The sequence below is a fragment of the Salvelinus alpinus genome, chromosome 4 (genome assembly GCF_045679555.1).
Source record: "Salvelinus alpinus chromosome 4, SLU_Salpinus.1, whole genome shotgun sequence".
Taxonomy (NCBI): Eukaryota; Metazoa; Chordata; class Actinopteri; order Salmoniformes; family Salmonidae; genus Salvelinus; species Salvelinus alpinus.
In genome coordinates this window covers 1,666,163-1,686,162 of record NC_092089.1, presented here as the reverse complement: position 1 = coordinate 1,686,162, position 20,000 = coordinate 1,666,163, and the positions used below count along the sequence as shown (strand labels likewise).

Below are 20,000 nucleotides of genomic sequence, written 5' to 3'. Positions count from 1 at the left end.
TTTGTAGTTGTGGATGATGTGTATGTCTACCTGTTTGTAGTTGGGGATGATGTGTATGTCTACCTGTTTTGTAGTTGTGGATGATGTGTATGTCTACCTGTTTGTAGTTGGGGATGATGTGTATGTCTACCTGTTTGTAGTTGTGGATGATGTGTATGTCTACCTGTTTGTAATTGGGGATGATGTGTATGTCTACCTGTTTGTAGTTGGGGATGATGTGTATATCTACCTGTTTGTAGTTGTGGATGATGTGTATGTCTACCTGTTTGTAGTTGTGGATGATGTGTATGTCTATCTGTTTGTAGTTGGGGATGATGTGTATGTCTACCTGTTTGTAGTTGTGGATGATGTGTATGTCTACCTGTTTGTAGTTGTGGATGATGTGTATGTCTACCTGTTTGTAGTTGTGGATGATGTGTATGTCTACCTGTTTGTAGTTGTGGATGATGTGTATGTCTACCTGTTTGTAGTTGTGGATGATGTGTATGTCTACCTGGTTGTAGTTGTGGATGATGTGTATGTCTACCTGTTTGTAGTTGTGGATGATGTGTATGTCTATCTGTTTGTAGTTGGGGATGATGTGTATGTCTACCTGTTTGTAGTTGTGGATGATGTGTATGTCTACCTGTTTGTAGTTGTGGATGATGTGTATGTCTACCTGTTTGTAGTTGTGGATGATGTGTATGTCTACCTGTTTGTAGTTGTGGATGATGTGTATGTCTACCTGTTTGTAGTTGTGGATGATGTGTATGTCTACCTGTTTGTAGTTGTGGATGATGTGTATGTCTACCTGTTTGTAGTTGTGGATGATGTGTATGTCTACCTGTTTGTAGTTGTGGATGATGTGTATGTCTACCTGTTTGTAGTTGGGGATGATGTGTATGTCTACCTGTTTGTAGTTGTGGATGATGTGTATGTCTACCTGTTTGTAGTTGTGGATGATGTGTATGTCTACCTGTTTGTAGTTGTGGATGATGTGTATGTCTACCTGTTTGTAGTTGTGGATGATGTGTATGTCTACCTGTTTGTAGTTGTGGATGATGTGTATGTCTACCTGTTTGTAGTTGTGGATGATGTGTATGTCTACCTGTTTGTAGTTGTGGATGATGTGTATGTCTACCTGTTTGTAGTTGTGGATGATGTGTATGTCTACCTGTTTGTAGTTGGGGATGATGTGTATGTCTACCTGTTTGTAGTTGTGGATGATGTGTATGTCTACCTGTTTGTAGTTGTGGATGATGTGTATGTCTACCTGTTTGTAGTTGTGGATGATGTGTATGTCTACCTGTTTGTAGTTGTGGATGATGTGTATATCTACCTGTTTGTAGTTGTGGATGATGTGTATGTCTACCTGTTTGTAGTTGTGGATGATGTGTATGTCTACCTGTTTGTAGTTGTGGATGATGTGTATGTCTACCTGTTTGTAGTTGTGGATGATGTGTATGTCTACCTGTTTGTAGTTGTGGATGATGTGTATGTCTACCTGTTTGTAGTTGTGGATGATGTGTATGTCTACCTGTTTGTAGTTGTGGATGATGTGTATGTCTACCTGTTTGTAGTTGTGGATGATGTGTATGTCTACCTGTTTGTAGTTGTGGATGATGTGTATGTCTACCTGTTTGTAGTTGTGGATGATGTGTATGTCTACCTGTTTGTAGTTGTGGATGATGTGTATGTCTACCTGTTTGTAGTTGTGGATGATGTGTATGTCTACCTGTTTGTAGTTGGGGATGATGTGTATGTCTACCTGTTTGTAGTTGTGGATGATGTGTATGTCTACCTGTTTGTAGTTGTGGATGATGTGTATGTCTACCTGTTTGTAGTTGTGGATGATGTGTATGTCTACCTGTTTGTAGTTGTGGATGATGTGTATATCTACCTGTTTGTAGTTGTGGATGATGTGTATGTCTACCTGTTTGTAGTTGTGGATGATGTGTATGTCTACCTGTTTGTAGTTGTGGATGATGTGTATGTCTACCTGTTTGTAGTTGTGGATGATGTGTGGTGGTCCCGTGTGGCTCAGTTGGTAGAGCATGGCGCTTGCAACGCCAGGGTTGTGGGTTCATTCCCCACGGGGGGACCAGGATGAATATGTATGAACTTTCCAATTTGTAAGTCGCTCTGGATAAGAGCGTCTGCTAAATGACTTAAATGTGTATGTCTATGTCACGCCCTGCCCTTAGATATCTCTGTTTTTATATATATTTTGGTTAGGTCAGGGTGTGACTAGGGTGGGTACGCTAGTTTGTATGTCTAGGGTTTTTGTATGTCTAGGGTTTTTGTCATCTAGGTGTATTGTATGTCTATGTTGGCCTGATATGGTTCCCAATCAGAGACAGCTGTTTATCGTTGTCTCTGATTGGGGATCATATTTAGGTAGGCATTTCCCTTTTGTGTTTGTGGGATCTTGTTCTATGTTTAGTTGCCTGTCTGCACTATTCGTATAGCTTCACGTTTCGTTCGTTGTTCTTTATTGTTTTTGTTTAGTGAGTTTCTCGTTATTAAAAGTATGTGGAACTCTATGCACGCTGCGCCTTGGTCTCATCATTACAACGATCGTGACAGTCTACCTGTTTGTAGTTGTGGACGATGTCTACCTGTTTGTAGTTGTGGATGATGTGGATGTCTACCTGTTTGTAGTTGTGGATGATGTGTATGTCTACCTGTTTGTAGTTGGGGATGATGTGTATGTCTACCTGTTTGTAGTTGTGGATGATGTGTATGTCTACCTGTTTGTAGTTGGGGATGATGTGTATATCTACCTGTTTGTAGTTGTGGATGATGTGTATATCTACCTGTTTGTAGTTGTGGACGATGTGTATCTCTACCTGTTTGTAGTTGTGGATGATGTGTATGTCTACCTGTTTGTAGTTGGGGATGATGTGTATGTCTACCTGTTTGTAGTTGTGGATGATGTGTATGTCTACCTGTTTGTAGTTGTGGATGATGTGTATGTCTACCTGTTTGTAGTTGTGGATGATGTGTATGTCTACCTGTTTGTAGTTGTGGATGATGTGTATATCTACCTGTTTGTAGTTGTGGATGATGTGTATGTCTACCTGTTTGTAGTTGTGGATGATGTGTATGTCTACCTGTTTGTAGTTGGGGATGATGTGTATGTCTACCTGTTTGTAGTTGTGGATGATGTGTATATCTACCTGTTTGTAGTTGTGGATGATGTGTATGTCTACCTGTTTGTAGTTGGGGATGATGTGTATGTCTACCTGTTTGTAGTTGTGGATGATGTGTATGTCTACCTGTTTGTAGTTGTGTATGATGTGTATGTCTACCTGTTTGTAGTTGTGGATGATGTGTATGTCTACCTGTTTGTAGTTGTGGATGATGTGTATGTCTACCTGTTTGTAGTTGGGGATGATGTGTATGTCTACCTGTTTGTAGTTGGGGATGATGTGTATGTCTACCTGTTTGTAGTTGTGGATGATGTGTATATCTACCTGTTTGTAGTTGTGGATGATGTGTATGTCTACCTGTTTGTAGTTGGGGATGATGTGTATATCTACCTGTTTGTAGTTGTGGACGATGTGTATATCTACCTGTTTGTAGTTGTGGACGATGTGTATCTCTACCTGTTTGTAGTTGTGGATGATGTGTATGTCTACCTGTTTGTAGTTGGGGATGATGTGTATGTCTACCTGTTTGTAGTTGGGGATGATGTGTATGTCTACCTGTTTGTAGTTGGGGATGATGTGTATATCTACCTGTTTGTAGTTGTGGATGATGTGTATGTCTACCTGTTTGTAGTTGTGGATGATGTGTATATCTACCTGTTTGTAGTTGTGGATGATGTGTATATCTACCTGTTTGTAGTTGTGGACGATGTGTATCTCTACCTGTTTGTAGTTGTGGATGATGTGTATGTCTACCTGTTTGTAGTTGGGGATGATGTGTATGTCTACCTGTTTGTAGTTGGGGATGATGTGTATGTCTACCTGTTTGTAGTTGGAGATGATGTGTATATCTACCTGTTTGTAGTTGTGGACGATGTGTATCTCTACCTGTTTGTAGTTGTGGATGATGTGTATGCCCTGGCCGTGGTAGACGTATATGGCCCCATTGTGTCCGTCCTCCAGGGGTGCCCCCACCAGCAGGTCAGTGTACCCGTCATGGTTGAGGTCTGGGGCGGAGGCCAGGGCGTAGCCAAACCTAGCATCCTGGGACCTATCCTCTGCCTTCAGAGTACCGTTAGACACAAACACCTCCTCCTGAGAGAGAGAGAGAGAGAGAGAGAGAGAGAGAGAGAGAGAGAGAGAGAGAGAGAGAGAGAGAGAGAGAGAGAGAGAGAGAGAGAGAGAGAGAGAGAGAGAGAGAGAGAGAGAGAGAGAGAGAGAGAGAGAGAGAGAGAGAGAGAGAGAGAGAGAGAGAGAGAGAGAGAGAGAGAGAGAGAGAGAGAGAGAGAGAGAGAGAGAGAGAGAGAGAGAGAGAGAGAGAGAGAGAGAGAGAGAGAGAGAGAGAGAGAGAGAGAGAGAGAGAGAGAGAGAGAGAGAGAGAGAGAGAGAGAGAGAGAGAGAGAGAGAGAGAGAGAGAGAGAGAGAGAGAGAGAGACAAGGCAAGAAGGGCATTCTATGCCATCAAAAGGAACATAAATTTCAACATACCAATTAGGATCTGGCTAAAAATACTTGAATCAGTCATAGAGCCCATTGCCCTTTATGGTTGTGAGGTCTGGGGTCCGCTCACCAACCAAGATTTCACAAAATGGGACAAACACCAAATTGCAAAAATATCCTCCGTGTACAACGTAGAACACCAAATAATGCATGCAGAGCAGAATTAGGCCGATACCCACTAATTATCAAAATCCAGAAAAGAGCCGTTAAATTCTACAACCACCTAAAAGGAAGCGATTCCCAAACCTTCCATAACAAAGCAATCACCTACAGAGAGATGAACCTGGAGAAGAGTCCCCTAAGCAAGCTGGTCCTGGGGCTCTGTTCACAAACACACCCCACAGAGCCCCAGGACAACAGCACAATTAGACCCAACCAAATCATGAGAAAACAAAAAGATAATTACTTGACACATTGGAAAGAATTAACAAACAAACAGAGCAAACTAGAATGCTATTTGGCCCTAAACAGAGAGTACACAGTGGCAGAATACCTGACCACTGTGACTGACCCAAACTTAAGGAAAGCTTTGACTATGTACAGACTCAGTGAGCATAGCCTTGCTATTGAGAAAGGCCGCCGTAGGCAGACATGGCTCTCAAGAGAAGACAGGCTATGTGCTCACTGCCCACAAAATGAGGTGGAAACTGAGCTGCACTTCCTAACCTCCTGCCCAATGTATGACCATATTAGAGACACATATTTCCCTCAGATCACACAGATCCACAAAGAATTCGAAAACAAATCCAATTTTGATAAACTCCCATATCTACTGGGTGAAATTCCACAGTGTGCCATCACAGCAGCAAGATTTGTGACCTGTTGCCACAAGAAAAGGGCAACCAGTGAAGAACAAACACCATTGTAAATACAACCCATATTTATGTTTATTTATTTTAACTTGTATGCTTTAACCATTTATACATTGCTACAACACTGTATATATATAATATGACATTTGTAATGTCTTTATTGCTTTGAAACTTCTGTATGTGTAATGTTTACTGTTAATTTTTATTGTTTATTTCACTTTTGTATATTATCTACCTCACTTGCTTTGGCAATGTTAACACATGTTTCCCATGCCAATAAAGCCCCTTGAATTGAATTGAATTGAATTGAGAGAGAGAGAGAGAGAGAGAGAGAGAGAGAGAGAGAGAGAGAGAGAGAGAGAGAGAGAGAGAGAGAGAGAGAGAGAGAGAGAGAGAGAGAGAGAGAGAGTCAGCAGCTCCCAGACATTCCTCTTCTTATCCGCTAATATCCTCAACCCCTTTCCCCTCCCTTAACTCTATCTCCCCTTCGCCCATCTCTCACCCCCCCCTCTTCCTGACACCAGCCCAGTCCTCCCCCACTACTCCCCTCCGTCTCACCCCACTGAGGGAGTAGATGTAGACTCTGCCTGCCTCCTTGTTGCCAGGGCCCAGGTACATGGGTGCTGCCACCAGCAGAACATCAGTAATGCCATCCTGGTCCACGTCCAACCCACACACCTCACTGCCATAGTACGACCCAATCTACAGAGAGAGAGGAGAGAGAGAGGAGAGAGAGAGAGAGAGAGAGGGGTATGGTGGCGGTGAGGAGAAGGGGAGAGGAGGGTTGGGGGTGAGTGAGAGTGAGAGTTTGATTGATAGATACATCCAATGAGGTATATACACACACACACACTAGCTACCTGTTCTCCATTGAGGGCCTGTGCAATGTTGACATCTCCATTGTTGCTCAGTTCAAACAGAATGACCTTTCCTTTGTGTTTGAACCTGGGAGCTCCAGCCACATACAGCCTCCTCCAGTCTCCCACTATCACTGACGACACTGTGTAGCCTAAACACACACACACACACACACACACACACACACACACACACACACACACACACACACACACACACACACACACACACACACACACACACACACACACACACACACACACACACACACACACACACACACACTTTAATTAGATCCACAAATTACATAATATTTGCATAGGATTCAAATATCTCACAGGTCATACAGATGCCTGGAGACACATTAGGTATGGAAACAAAAATGATTGTGTAAAACAGTGATAAGTTTAGTAGTATTGTGTGTAAAACAGTGATAAGTTTAGTAGTATTATGTGTAAAACAGTGATACGTTTAGTAGTATTATGTGTAAAACAGTGATACGTTTAGTAGTATTATGTGTAAAACAGTGATACGTTTAGTAGTATTATGTGTAAAACAGTGATACGTTTAGTAGTATTATGTGTAAAACAGTGATACGTTTAGTACTATTACGTGTAAAACAGTGATAAGTTTAGTAGTATTATGTGTAACACAGTGATACGTTTAGTAGTATTATGTGTAAAACAGTGATACGTTTAGTAGTATTATGTGTAAAACAGTGATACGTTTAGTACTATTACGTGTAAAACAGTGATAAGTTTAGTAGTATTATGTGTAACACAGTGATAAGTTTAGTAGTATTATGTGTAAAACAGTGATAAGTTTAGTAGTATTATGTGTAAAACAGTGATACGTTTAGTAGTATTATGTGTAAAACAGTGATACGTTTAGTAGTATTATGTGTAAAACAGTGATACGTTTAGTACTATTACGTGTAAAACAGTGATAAGTTTAGTAGTATTATGTGTAACACAGTGATAAGTTTAGTAGTATTATGTGTAAAACAGTGATAAGTTTAGTAGTATTATGTGTAAAACAGTGATACGTTTAGTAGTATTATGTGTAAAACAGTGATACGTTTAGTAGTATTATGTGTAAAACAGTGATACTTTAGTACTATTATGTGTAAAACAGTGATACGTTTAGTAGTATTATGTGTAAAACAGTGATACGTTTAGTAGTATTATGTGTAAAACAGTGATACTTTAGTACTATTATGTGTAAAACAGTGATACGTTTAGTAGTATTATGTGTAAAACAGTGATACTTTAGTACTATTATGTGTAAAACAGTGATACGTTTAGTAGTATTATGTGTAAAACAGTGATACGTTTAGTAGTATTATGTGTAAAACAGTGATACTTTAGTACTATTATGTGTAAAACAGTGATACGTTTAGTAGTATTATGTGTAAAACAGTGATACGTTTAGTAGTATTATGTGTAAAACAGTGATACGTTTAGTAGTATTATGTGTAAAACAGTGATACGTTTAGTAGTATTATGTGTAAAACAGTGATACGTTTAGTAGTATTATGTGTAAAACAGTGATACGTTTAGTACTATTATGTGTAAAACAGTGATACGTTTAGTAGTATTATGTGTAAAACAGTGATACGTTTAGTAGTATTATGTGTAAAACAGTGATACTTTAGTACTATTATGTGTAAAACAGTGATACGTTTAGTACTATTATGTGTAAAACAGTGATACGTTTAGTAGTATTATGTGTAAAACAGTGATACGTTTAGTAGTATTACGTGTAAAACAGTGATAAGTTTAGTAGTATTATGTGTAAAACGGTGTAATGTAAAGTGTACATAGTGTAACGTAAGTAAGTTAAGTCACCCAGATAGGCAGCGTGGTTCTTGAGCTCCTGAGGGAACTCTGACTCAAAGGCCTCTCTGGTGGGCATGATGCGGCCCTCAGCGCCCTCCTTCAGCACCCCTCCGTCCCAGTCATACGCCCCCACCATCCCAAACAGGATGCCATCCTGAAACACACGCATGGGAGAGGGGGGAGGGGGAGGGTAAACATACAGTACAATGAAAGATCAGAAATTCAAGTCAATGACATGACACGCGCGCGCTCGCATGCTTGCACACGTACGCACACACACACATGGTGGACTCACATCGAGAACGTGTGTGGAGAAGCCGATCTGGGACATCTCAAACTTGAAGGAGCTCTCGTTGTACCCCAGCGTCCCTGTGACGAAACAGAAACATCAAAACAACGTTTAACAAACCTTTCTAGCACATTTTCTGTAGTATCCAACACAAAAATCTAGTTGAGCAGATCTCTCTGTCTCCAAGCTATTATTTCGTGTCATGTCATTCAAAAATTATTTTATTAAAGTCATGAGTATCACCCTCTCATGTTTCTGTGCCCAACCACATATCTGTGTGGTGTGGGGGTTCAGTGACTGAGTGAGGGGCTAATGGGACCTCTGATGAGGTGAAAGCGGAACAGGCTTACCCTAACCCTAACTCTCAGAGGAAGTTTAGTTGAATGTTTGGTTAATGTTTGTTCTGCCAGTGCCAGGTGGCTGACACATGAATACCGTAATGGGACTAAATGTGGCATCCTGTGCTGCCCAATCTGACACATGAATACCGTAATGGGACTAAATGTGGCATCCTGTGCTGCCCACTCTGACACATGAATATTCACTCTCAATTCAAATACTGTTATTTTATTTTTATCCCCCTTTCACCTTTTCTCCATAAATTCCCTCCCTTCCTTCCCCTCCCCAATCTGCCACTATCTAGATGCCACAGGTTAGTGCCCTCTCGTTCCCTCCTCACTCAAGAACCCAGGTGGTACTATCTCCCTCATCCTCCTCTCATTTCCTCCTCTCCCTTCCTCCCTCGCTCCCTACAGACTTCAGGGTGGCATAATTTCTCAGTCTTCCTCCCTTGTTCCTGTAAGTGTTGTGATAGCTGCTCCCGCACTTCTTTCCTTTTCAAGGTAGTGGCATCTATCCAACCCTTCCTCTTTCATTCCGTCTAGGATTAAATGTGGCACCATTCCCCCTTTTTTGCCACTTTCTCAATTGAAAGAGAGTAACATCCCTCTCTCTTCTAACTTTCTCCCTGGCTAAATAAGAAAGCAGTCCCTCCCTGTCTCCAGAACACAGACACCCTTTCCCCTCCTTTCTCTTTCCCGCACTTTCACCTCCCTCTCTACTCTCCTCTCCCTCCCTCCCCCTTCCTCTTCCTCTCTCCGTCTCACCCTCTAGAGTGAAGATGCGGTCTCCTAGTGCATCTACGATGTCGTTGAGCGCCGCCTCATCAGTCACGTTGAAGAAGTATTTGTCGTCAGGGTCGCTGGCGATGTACTTGATCTCACTGATAAACGTCTCTGGGTCCTGCTGCCTGCGGATGTAGTGACCCAATACCTGGAGGGAGAGAGAAAGGGATGAGGAAAGAGAGGGGGGAGAGATAAAGGGGGAGGGAGAGAGGGAAAGAGAGAGGGGGAAGAGAGAAAGAAAGGGGTTAAATGTAAGGGACAGAAAAAGTGAAAGGTAGAGCGAGAGATAACATTAACAGACAATTCTCTACGTCTTCCGTCAATAACTCCTCCATGTTTCACAGGGACAGAGAACATTTAGATAGAGGGAGAGATATTACTGAGTCAGTACAATCTGAGAGGACAGAGAGAGAGCTGCCAACACCAACCCCATACAGTACAGTAGAGGACATAACCTGAATCAAGGACAACCACAGAGAGACAGCCAGATGTGCAGAATATAAGCCCTTAAAAGAGAAAAACAGATCATGTCCGTAGGGTTCTAACTAAGGGGGTGTCTAAAAACAGATCATGTCCGTAGGGTTCTAACTAAGGGGGTGTCTAAAAACAGATCATGTCCGTAGGGTTCTAACTAAGGGGGTGTCTAAAAACAGATACTGTCCGTAGGGTTCTAACTAAGGGGGTGTCTAAAAACAGATACTGTCCGTAGGGTTCTAACTAAGGGGGTGTCTAAAAACAGATACTGTCCGTAGGGTTCTAACTAAGGGGGTGTCTAAAAACAGATACTGTCCGTAGGGTTCTAACTAAGGGGGTGTCTAAAAACAGATACTGTCCGTAGGGTTCTAACTAAGGGGGTGTCTAAAAACAGATACTGTCCGTAGGGTTCTAACTAAGGGGGTGTCTAAAAACAGATACTGTCCGTAGGGTTTTAACTAAGGGGGTGTCTAAAAACAGATACTGTCCGTAGGGTTCTAACTAAGGGGGTGTCTAAAAACAGATACTGCCCGTAGGGTTCTAACTAAGGGGGTGTCTAAAAACAGATACTGTCCGTAGGGTTCTAACTAAGGGGGTGTCTAAAAACAGATACTGTCCGTAGGGTTCTAACTAAGGGGGTGTCTAAAAACAGATACTGTCCGTAGGGTTCTAACTAAGGGGGTGTCTAAAAACAGATACTGTCCGTAGGGTTCTAACTAAGGGGGTGTCTAAAAACAGATACTGTCCGTAGGGTTCTAACTAAGGGGGTGTCTAAAAACAGATACTGTCCGTAGGGTTCTAACTAAGGGGGTGTCTAAAAACAGATACTGTCCGTAGGGTTCTAACTAAGGGGGTGTCTAAAAACAGATACTGTCTGTAGGGTTCTAACTAAGGGGGTGTCTAAAAACAGATACTGTCCGTAGGGTTCTAACTAAGGGGGTGTCTTAAAACAGATACTGTCCGTAGGGTTCTAACTAAGTGGTTGTCTAAAAATGGAGTCAGCTAAAATGTTTGGGAAATACTGCTCTAGCAAACCGTGAAATGAAAGAATTGGTCCAGACAGGGGGGAGAGAGATGACTGGTGTGGTAGGACTCTCTAGTGTGAGGAGGCTATAGTAACAGCTACAGTTAGTAGTCTGTAATACAGAATAGCCTAAACACTGCAGTAAGGAGCACATTCCTCCCCAGAAACCCAATCCCAACAATCCTTCCCTGTCACTCTGGCTGCCAACTTAACTAAGGAAATGTTCTGTTTTCAAAGGGGACGGAGGGGGACGGAGGGATGGATGGAGGGAGAGAGGGAGAGCGGAAGGGAGGGATGGAGGGAGGGAGAGATGGAGGAAGGGAGGGACGGATGAAGGGAGGGAGGGAGAGAGAGAAGGAAGGAAGGAGGAAGGGAGGGACGAAGGGAGGGATGGAGGGATGGATGAAGGGAGAGAGGGAGAGAGGGAAGGGGGGGATGGAGGAAGGGAGGGAGGGAGGGAGAGCGGGATGGAGGAAGGGAGGGATGTAGGGAGAGATGGAGGGATGTAGGGAGAGATGGAGGGAGAGAGAGAGAGAGAGAGAGAGAGAGAGAGAGAGAGAGAGAGAGAGAGAGAGAGAGAGAGAGAGAGAGAGAGAGAGAAGGAAGGAAGGAAGGAAGGAAGGAAGGAAGGAAGGAAGGAAGGAAGGAAGGAAGGAAGGAAGGAAGGAGGGAGGGAGAGAGGGAAGGAGGAAGGGAGGGAGGGAGAGAGGGAAGGAGGAAGGGAGGGTTGGAGGGAGGGATGAAGGGAGGGAGGGATGGATGAAGGGAGGGAGGGAGAGAGGGAAGGAGGAAGGGAGGGATGGAGGGAGGGAGGGATGGATGAAGGGGGAGAGGGAGAGAGGGAAGGAGGAAGGGAGGGATGGATGGAGGGAGGGAGAGAGGGATGGATGAAGGGAGGGAGGGAGAGAGGGAAGGAGGAAGGGAGGGAGTGAGGGAAGGAAGAAGGGAGGGAGAGAGGGAAGGAGGAAGGGAGGGTTGGAGGGAGGAATGAAGGGAGGGAGGGATGGATGAAGGGAGGGAGGGAGAGAGGGAAGGAGGAAGGGAGGGATGGAGGAGGGGATGGAGGGAGGGATGAAGGGTGGGATGGAGGGATGGATGAAGGGGAGAGGGAGAGAGGGAAGGAGGAAGGGAGGGATGGAGGAGGGGAGGGAGGGAGGCATGAAGGGAGGGATGGAGGAGGGGAGGGATGAAGAGAGGAATGGAGGGAGGGAGGACTGGAGGGAGGGAGGGAGGAAGGGAGAGATGGAGGGAGGGTTTAATGTGAAGGAATCCTACACCATAAATGTATACATGAAGATCTTATAGAAGCAGAGAAATTCCGTTGGTCTTGCCAGCTGCTGCTGGTTTGTCCTCAGAGTCACGAACGGAGAGAGAGGACAGAAATACAGACAGCGGGAGGTAGCTTGTTAAAACTTCTTGACGCATGGATCCCTTTAGCGGGATCATTTTCGTAAACAACCGCTGAATTGCAGAGCGCCAAATTAAAATTTATATTCATGAAATCACAAGTGCAATATAGCAAAACACAGCTTAGCTTGTTGTTAATCCACCTGTCGTGTCAGATTTTGAAAATATGCTTTACAGCGAAAGCAATCCAAGCGTTTCTGTGAGTTTATCGATTACTAGACAAAACATTAAGAACACCTAGCAGCAATGTATATTGGTCACGAAAGCCAGAAAAGCAATAAAATTAATCGCTTACCTTTGATGATCTTCGGATGTTTTCACTCACGAGACTCCCAGTTACACAATAAATGTTCCTTTTGTTCGATAAAGATAATTTTTATATCAAAAAACCTCCATTTGTTTGGTGCGTTATGTTCAGTATTCACAGCCTTAGGCAGGTCATCAAGGCTTGGCGACAATTCCAAAAAGTATCCATAAAGTTCGTAGAAACATGTCAAACATTTTTAATAATCAATCTTCAGGTTGTTTTTAACATCAATAATCGATAATATTTCAACCGAACTGTAAACTATTCAATACTGGAGAGAAAGAAAATGTCGAGCAACCAGTGTCGAGCGCATGAACTTATGTAAGGACATCCGTCTATCCACTGACGCGTTTTGATAAATCTCGCTCATTTTTCAGAATAAAAGCTTGAAACTATGTCTAAAGACTGTTCACACCCTGAGGAAGCCATTGGAAAAGGAATCGGGTTGATATCCCTTTAAATGGAACAGTGATTTTTCAAAATAAAAGGCACTTCCAGGTTGGATTTCCTCAGGTTTTCGCCTGCAAAATCAGTTCTGTTATACTCACAGACAATATTTTGACAGTTTTGGAAACTTTAGAGTGTTTTCTATCCTACTCTGTCAATTATATGCATATTCTAGTATCTGGACCTGAGAAATAGGCAGCTTACATTGGGAACGTTATTTTTCCAAACATAAAAATTCTGCCCCCTAGCTTCAAGAGGTTTTAAGTATTCAAAACATACAGTGAAGTTATAGCTACTGCACATGTATACACACACATGCACAGGCACATGCACACAAACAAACTCGCAAACAGACAAACACACACCCTTTGACCCCTCCCCTTGTTGACTGTAAATTCTGTGTGAGTCGGCAGGCAGGCAGGCTGATGTATAAAACACGACTCAGGCTGTTATTTTAGAGAGCTTGTTGCTCTGCTCTCCCCAAAGGGCTGTTTTCTGTTCTACACACACTGGCAGCAGGACAGAGAGCAGCAACATCAAAACATTGCAGCCGTCACAGTGAAACCACGTTTCAGCATCAAGACTCCCTGGAGATTCTCTCTCTCTCTCTCTCTCTCTCTCAATTCAATTCAATTCAATTCAATTCAATTCAAGGGGCTTTATTGGCATGGGAAACATGTGTTAACATTGCCAAAGCAAGTGAGGTAGATAATACACAAAAGTGAAATAAACAATACAAATTAACAGTAAACATTACACATACAGAAGTTTCAAAACAAGAAAGACATTACAAATGTCATATTATATATATACAGTGTTGTAACAATGTACAAATGGTTAAAGCACACAAGTTAAAATAAATAAGCATAAATATGGGTTGTATTTACAATGGTGTTTGTTCTTCACTGGTTGCCCTTTTCTTGTGGCAACAGGTCACAAATCTTGCTGCTGTGATGGCACACTGTGGAATTTCACCCAGTAGATATGGGAGTTTATCAAAATTGGATTTGTTTTCAAATTCTTTGTGGATCTGTGTAATCTGAGGGAAATATGTCTCTCTAATATGGTCATACATTGGGCAGGAGGTTAGGAAGTGCAGCTCAGTTTCCACCTCATTTTGTGGGCAGTGAGCACATAGCCTGTCTTCTCTTGAGAGCCATGTCTGCCTACGGCGGCCTTTCTCAATAGCAAGGCTATGCTCACTGAGTCTGTACATAGTCAAAGCTTTCCTTAAGTTTGGGTCAGTCACAGTGGTCAGGTATTCTGCCACTGTGTACTCTCTGTTTAGGGCCAAATAGCATTCTAGTTTGCTCTGTTTTTTTGTTAATTCTTTCCAATGTGTCAAGTAATTATCTTTTTGTTTTCTCATGATTTGGTTGGGTCTAATTGTGCTGTTGTCCTGGGGCTCTGTGGGGTGTGTTTGTGAACAGAGCCCCAGGACCAGCTTGCTTAGGGGACTCTTCTCCAGGTTCATCTCTCTGTAGGTGATTGCTTTGTTATGGAAGGTTTGGGAATCGCTTCCTTTTAGGTGGTTGTAGAATTTAACGGCTCTTTTCTGGATTTTGATAATTAGTGGGTATCGGCCTAATTCTGCTCTGCATGCATTATTTGGTGTTCTACGTTGTACACGGAGGATATTTTTGCAGAATTCTGCATGCAGAGTCTCAATTTGGTGTTTGTCCCATTTTGTGAAATCTTGGTTGGTGAGCGGACCCCAGACCTCACAACCATAAAGGGCAATGGGCTCTATGACTGATTCAAGTATTTTTAGCCAGATCCTAATTGGTATGTTGAAATTTATGTTCCTTTTGATGGCATAGAATGCCCTTCTTGCCTTGTCTCTCAGATCGTTCACAGCTCTGTGGAAGCTACCTGTGGTGCTGATGTTTAGGCCGAGGTATGTATAGTTTTTTGTGTGCTCTAGGGCAACGGTGTCTAGATGGAATTTGTGGTCCTGGCGACTGGACCTTTTTTGGAACACCATTATTTTGGTCTTACTGAGATTTACTGTCAGGGCCCAGGTCTGACAGAATCTGTGCAGAAGATCTAGGTGCTGTTGTAGGCCCTCCTTGGTTGGTGACAGAAGCACCAGATCATCAGCAAACAGTAGACATTTGACTTCGGATTCTAGTAGGGTGAGACCGGGTGCTGCAGACTGTTCTAGTGCCCGCGCCAATTCGTTGATATATATGTTGAAGAGGGTGGGGCTTAAGCTGCATCCCTGTCTCACCCCACGACCCTGTGAGAAGAAATGTGTGTGTTTTTTGCCAATTTTAACCGCACACTTGTTGTTTGTGTACATGGATTTTATAATGTCGTATGTTTTACCCCCAACACCACTTTCCATCAATTTGTATAGCAGACCCTCATGCCAAATTGAGTCGAAGGCTTTTTTGAAATCAACAAAGCATGAGAAGACTTTGCCTTTGTTTTGGTTTGTTTGGTTGTCAATTAGGGTGTGTAGGGTGAATACATGGTCTGTTGTACGGTAATTTGGTAAAAAGCCAATTTGACATTTGCTCAGTACATTGTTTTCATTGAGGAAATGTACGAGTCTGCTGTTAATGATAGTGCAGAGTATTTTCCCAAGGTTACTGTTGACGCATATTCCACGGTAGTTATTGGGGTCAAATTTGTCTCCACTTTTGTGGATTGGGGTGATCAGTCCTTGGTTCCAAATATTGGGGAAGATGCCAGAGCTAAGGACGATGTTAAAGAGTTTTAATATGGCCAATTGGAATTTGTTGTCTGTATATTTGATCATTTCATTAAGGATACCATCAACACCACAGGCCTTTTTGGGTTGGAGGGTTTTTATTTTGTCCTGTAACTCATTCAAGGTAATTGGAGAATCCAGTGGGTTCTGGTAGTCTTTAATAGTTGATTCTAGGATTTGTATTTGATCATGTATATGTTTTTGCTCTTTATTCTTTGTTATAGAGCCAAAAAGATTGGAGAAGTGGTTTACCCATACATCTCCATTTTGGATAGATAATTCTTCGTGTTGTTGTTTGTTTAGTGTTTTCCAATTTTCCCAGAATTGGTTAGAGTCTATGGATTCTTCAATTACATTGAGCTGATTTCTGACGTGCTGTTCCTTCTTTTTCCGTAGTGTATTTCTGTATTGTTTTAGTGATTCACCATAGTGAAGGCGTAGACTCAGGTTTTCCGGGTCTCTATGTTTTTGGTTGGACAGGTTTCTCAATTTCTTTCTTAGATTTTTGCATTCTTTATCAAACCATTTGTCATTGTTGTTCATTTTCTTCGGTTTTCTATTTGAGATTTTTAGATTTGATAGGGAAGCTGAGAGGTCAAATATACTGTTAAGATTTTCTACTGCCAAGTTTACACCTTCACTATTGCAGTGGAACGTTTTACCCAGGAAGTTGTCTAAAAGGGATTGAATTTGCTGTTGCCTAATTGTTTTTTGGTAGGTTTCCAAACTGCATTCCTTCCATCTATAGCATTTCTTAATGTTACTCAGTTCCTTTGGCTTTGATGCCTCATGATTGAGTATTGCTCTGTTCAAGTAGACTGTGATTTTGCTGTGGTCTGATAGGGGTGTCAGTGGGCTGACTGTGAACGCTCTGAGAGACTCTGGGTTGAGGTCAGTGATAAAGTAGTCTACAGTGCTACTGCCAAGAGATGAGCTATAGGTGTACCTACCATAGGAGTCCCCTCGAAGCCTACCATTGACTATGTACATACCCAGCGTGCGACAGAGCTGCAGGAGTTGTGACCCGTTTTTGTTGGTTATGTTGTCATAGTTGTGCCTAGGTGGGCATATGGGGGAGGGAATGCTGTCACCTCCAGGTAGGTGTTTGTCCCCCTGTGTGCTGAGGGTGTCAGGTTCCTGTCCAGTTCTGGCATTTAGGTCGCCACAGACTAATACATGTCCCTGGGCCTGGAAATGATTGATTTCCCCCTCCAGGATGGAGAAGCTGTCTTCATTAAAGTATGGGGATTCTAGTGGGGGGATATAGGTAGCACACAGGAGGACATTTTTCTCTGTTAAGATAATTTCCTTTTGAATTTCAAGCCAAATGTAAAATGTTCCTGTTTTGATTAATTTAATGGAGTGAGTTAGGTCTGCTCTATACCAAATTAGCATTCCCCCTGAGTCCCTTCCCTGTTTCACACCTGGTAGTTTGGTGGATGGGACTACCAGCTCTCTGTAACCTAGAGGGCAACCAGTGGGTCCGTCTCCTCTATACCATGTTTCTTGCAGGATGACAATGTCTGCATTACCGATTTCTTTGGTGAAGTCCGGGTTCCTGCTCTTTAGGCCAAAGGCAGATGACCTCAGACCTTGGATATTCCAGGATGATATAGTGAAGGCTTTTTGTTCCATAAAGTGTCCAATGTTGTTGGTCGGGGTTTGGCCTCAGGCCAGTAAGTGTGAGCAGAGCCTGCTGAGCATCTGGTACATGCCGTTGGCTTGGGCGAGTGTAAGAGTGGGGGTTGGGCCTGTTTGCCCGCTCACTACCTGGGCGTATGTGTGACTTCCATGTTGATGCCCTCTTTGCGGGGGTGGGGTGCATGGGGTGGGCAGGAGTGGCATGGGTCTGATCTGAGGGGGCCTAAATTGGGTGTGGGCATGGTTGATGTGGGGGGGGTGTGTAGGTCTAGGGGGGGGTCCTGGAGGTCTTGGAGGGTGTCTCGCTGGTCTGGGTGGGGTGTCTATTGATCTGTTGCTCCTGTGTGAAGTGTTGGGGCTTCGTTTGAGAGCGATGTCCTTTAGAGTCCGGGCAGAGGTGGGCACTGCTGCCTTGTAGAGGTGGACCTGGTCATAGAGGCTGTTCAAGTCCAGGGTGGAGTGGTGGGCCAGAAAAACATTTGGTTTTGAGGCACAGTCACGGGAAATGCTTGCGTTTACCCGCTGTATTGTAGCAGGGTGGAAGTCTTTTCGTGGTAGCAGGGTGGAGATAACCACTTGTGCGTTGGGGAAAGTAGAAGAAGCTTTTTCAATCACTCCCTTCAGTGCTGTGGCCACCCTTTCCTGCTGTGCTCTCAGGTCGTTTGTGCCTGTGTGTATTATTATGTGGCTAGGTGAGCCTAGTTTGTCCTCAGACAGAAGGTCTAGGGCGCACTGGGTGTTTGGACACCAGAGTTTAGACACACTGTGTTTGGGAAAAAGTTTTTTTTCTTCTATATATTTCCCATTTGAGTCCATAAGGAGAAAAATCTGTGTCTTGTGTTTGTCCTCAGTGGGTGTGGGGGGGTTGTCAGGAGGGCTATCGGGGTGGCTGACAGGGGGGGTGCTCAGAGGGGGTGAGAGCTGCTGGGCTTGGGGTTTTTCTTTTGTCTGTTCTGCTGTGATGTCGACTCTATGGTCAGGGTCTGGTGTGGACTGTTCTGCTGTGGTGTCGAGACTTTTGTCGGGTGCTGAGGTGGGCTGTTCTGCTGGCGTCTCTGTGGGGATGGCCACCTCCCTAGTGGGTTGTTCTCTGTCACATGCCATCCCCCTCAACCTCTCCTCCAGCAGTCTGATCCTCTCCTCCATCCCCCTCTCGCTCTCCTCCAGCAGTCTGATCCTCTCCTCTAGTGCTTTGTTCTGCTCCTGCTTCTGCTCTTTCTCCTGTTGAAGTTGTCTCACCACTGTACAGAGTGCAGATATGTCTCTCTCCACCTCCAGCTCTCCTGGTCTGGTTAAGGGGTTGTTGTGCTGGACTGTTGTATGGGTCTGTGCTGACTGGAGTGTAATCACCTGCTGTTCCAGCTCCACCTGCCTTACCTCCAGCTGGGTAAATTTATCCTTCATTTCAATGAGGGAGGAGTGCTCTGTACTGGGAGGTTGACTGTTTGCTGAGGGTTGCTCGTCTGTGGGGTTATATGGTGAGGAGGTCTGGTCTGACCCACTTGGGGTGGGGGTATCTTTATCAAGGGAGAGCTTCTCCTGCTGGGCTAGTTCTTTGATTAGATGAAAGTCCAGCTGAAACTGTTTGGGGTTGCCCTGTACCATTACTGTTCCAGACTTATATAGATTTATATTAGCTGACTCCTCGTCCTCGTTGTCAAGAATCCTGAGTTTCCACCCCTCGTTAACCCCCCCTCTCTTGACAGAGGGGTAGTGTGCTAATATAGCACTGTGCCATGCCAGGGGATGGTTTGTGTGGTTTGTCTCTCTCTCTCTCTTCAATTACATTTAAGGGGTTTTATTGGTATGCGAAACATATGTTTACAGGGAAAATAAATAAACATAAATATGGGTTGTATTTACAATGGTGTTTGTTCTTCACTGGTTGCCCTTTTTTTGTGGCAACAAGTCACAAATCTTGCTGCTGTGATATTTCACCAAACATATATGGGAGTTTGTCTAAATGCTATGCTCACTGAGTCTGGACATAGTCAAAACTTTCCTTAAGTTGTCAGGTATTCTGCCACTGTGTACTCTCTGTTTAGGGCCAAATAGCATTCGAGTTTGCTCTGTTTTTTTGTTAATTCTTTCCAATGTGTCAAGTAATCATTTTTTAGTTTTCTCATGATTGTGTTGCTGTCCTGGGGCTCTGTGGGGCATGTTTGTATTTGTGAACAGAGCTCCAGGACTAGCTTGATTAGGGGACTCTTCTCCAGGTTAATTTCTCTGTAGGTGATGGCTTTGTTATCGATGGTTTGGGAATCGCTCCCTTTTAGGTGGTTGTAGAATTTAACGTCTCTTTTCTGGATTTTGATCATTATCGGGTATCGACCTAATTCTGCTCTGCATGCATTATTTGGTGTTTTACGTTGTACACAAAATATATTTTTGCAGAATTCTGCATGCAGAGTCTCAATTTGGTGTTTGTCCCATTT

General features: G+C 43.4%; 1 protein-coding gene across 2 annotated transcripts in view; it reads right to left on the bottom strand.

Moving 5' to 3' along the window:
- LOC139572692 (integrin alpha-10-like) overlaps positions 1 to 20,000 on the bottom strand; it is a 72,705-nt gene that overhangs the window by 10,415 nt on the left and 42,290 nt on the right. For both annotated transcript variants that reach the window (XM_071395379.1, XM_071395380.1), the window contains exons 9-14: positions 9,532 to 9,697; positions 8,432 to 8,505; positions 8,146 to 8,290; positions 6,301 to 6,449; positions 5,999 to 6,142; positions 4,017 to 4,223 (exon numbers count right to left, since the gene is read on the bottom strand). In XM_071395379.1, coding sequence (XP_071251480.1) covers positions 4,017 to 4,223; positions 5,999 to 6,142; positions 6,301 to 6,449; positions 8,146 to 8,290; positions 8,432 to 8,505; positions 9,532 to 9,697 — 885 coding nt within the window. The remainder of the gene's footprint in view (positions 1 to 4,016; positions 4,224 to 5,998; positions 6,143 to 6,300; positions 6,450 to 8,145; positions 8,291 to 8,431; positions 8,506 to 9,531; positions 9,698 to 20,000) is intronic.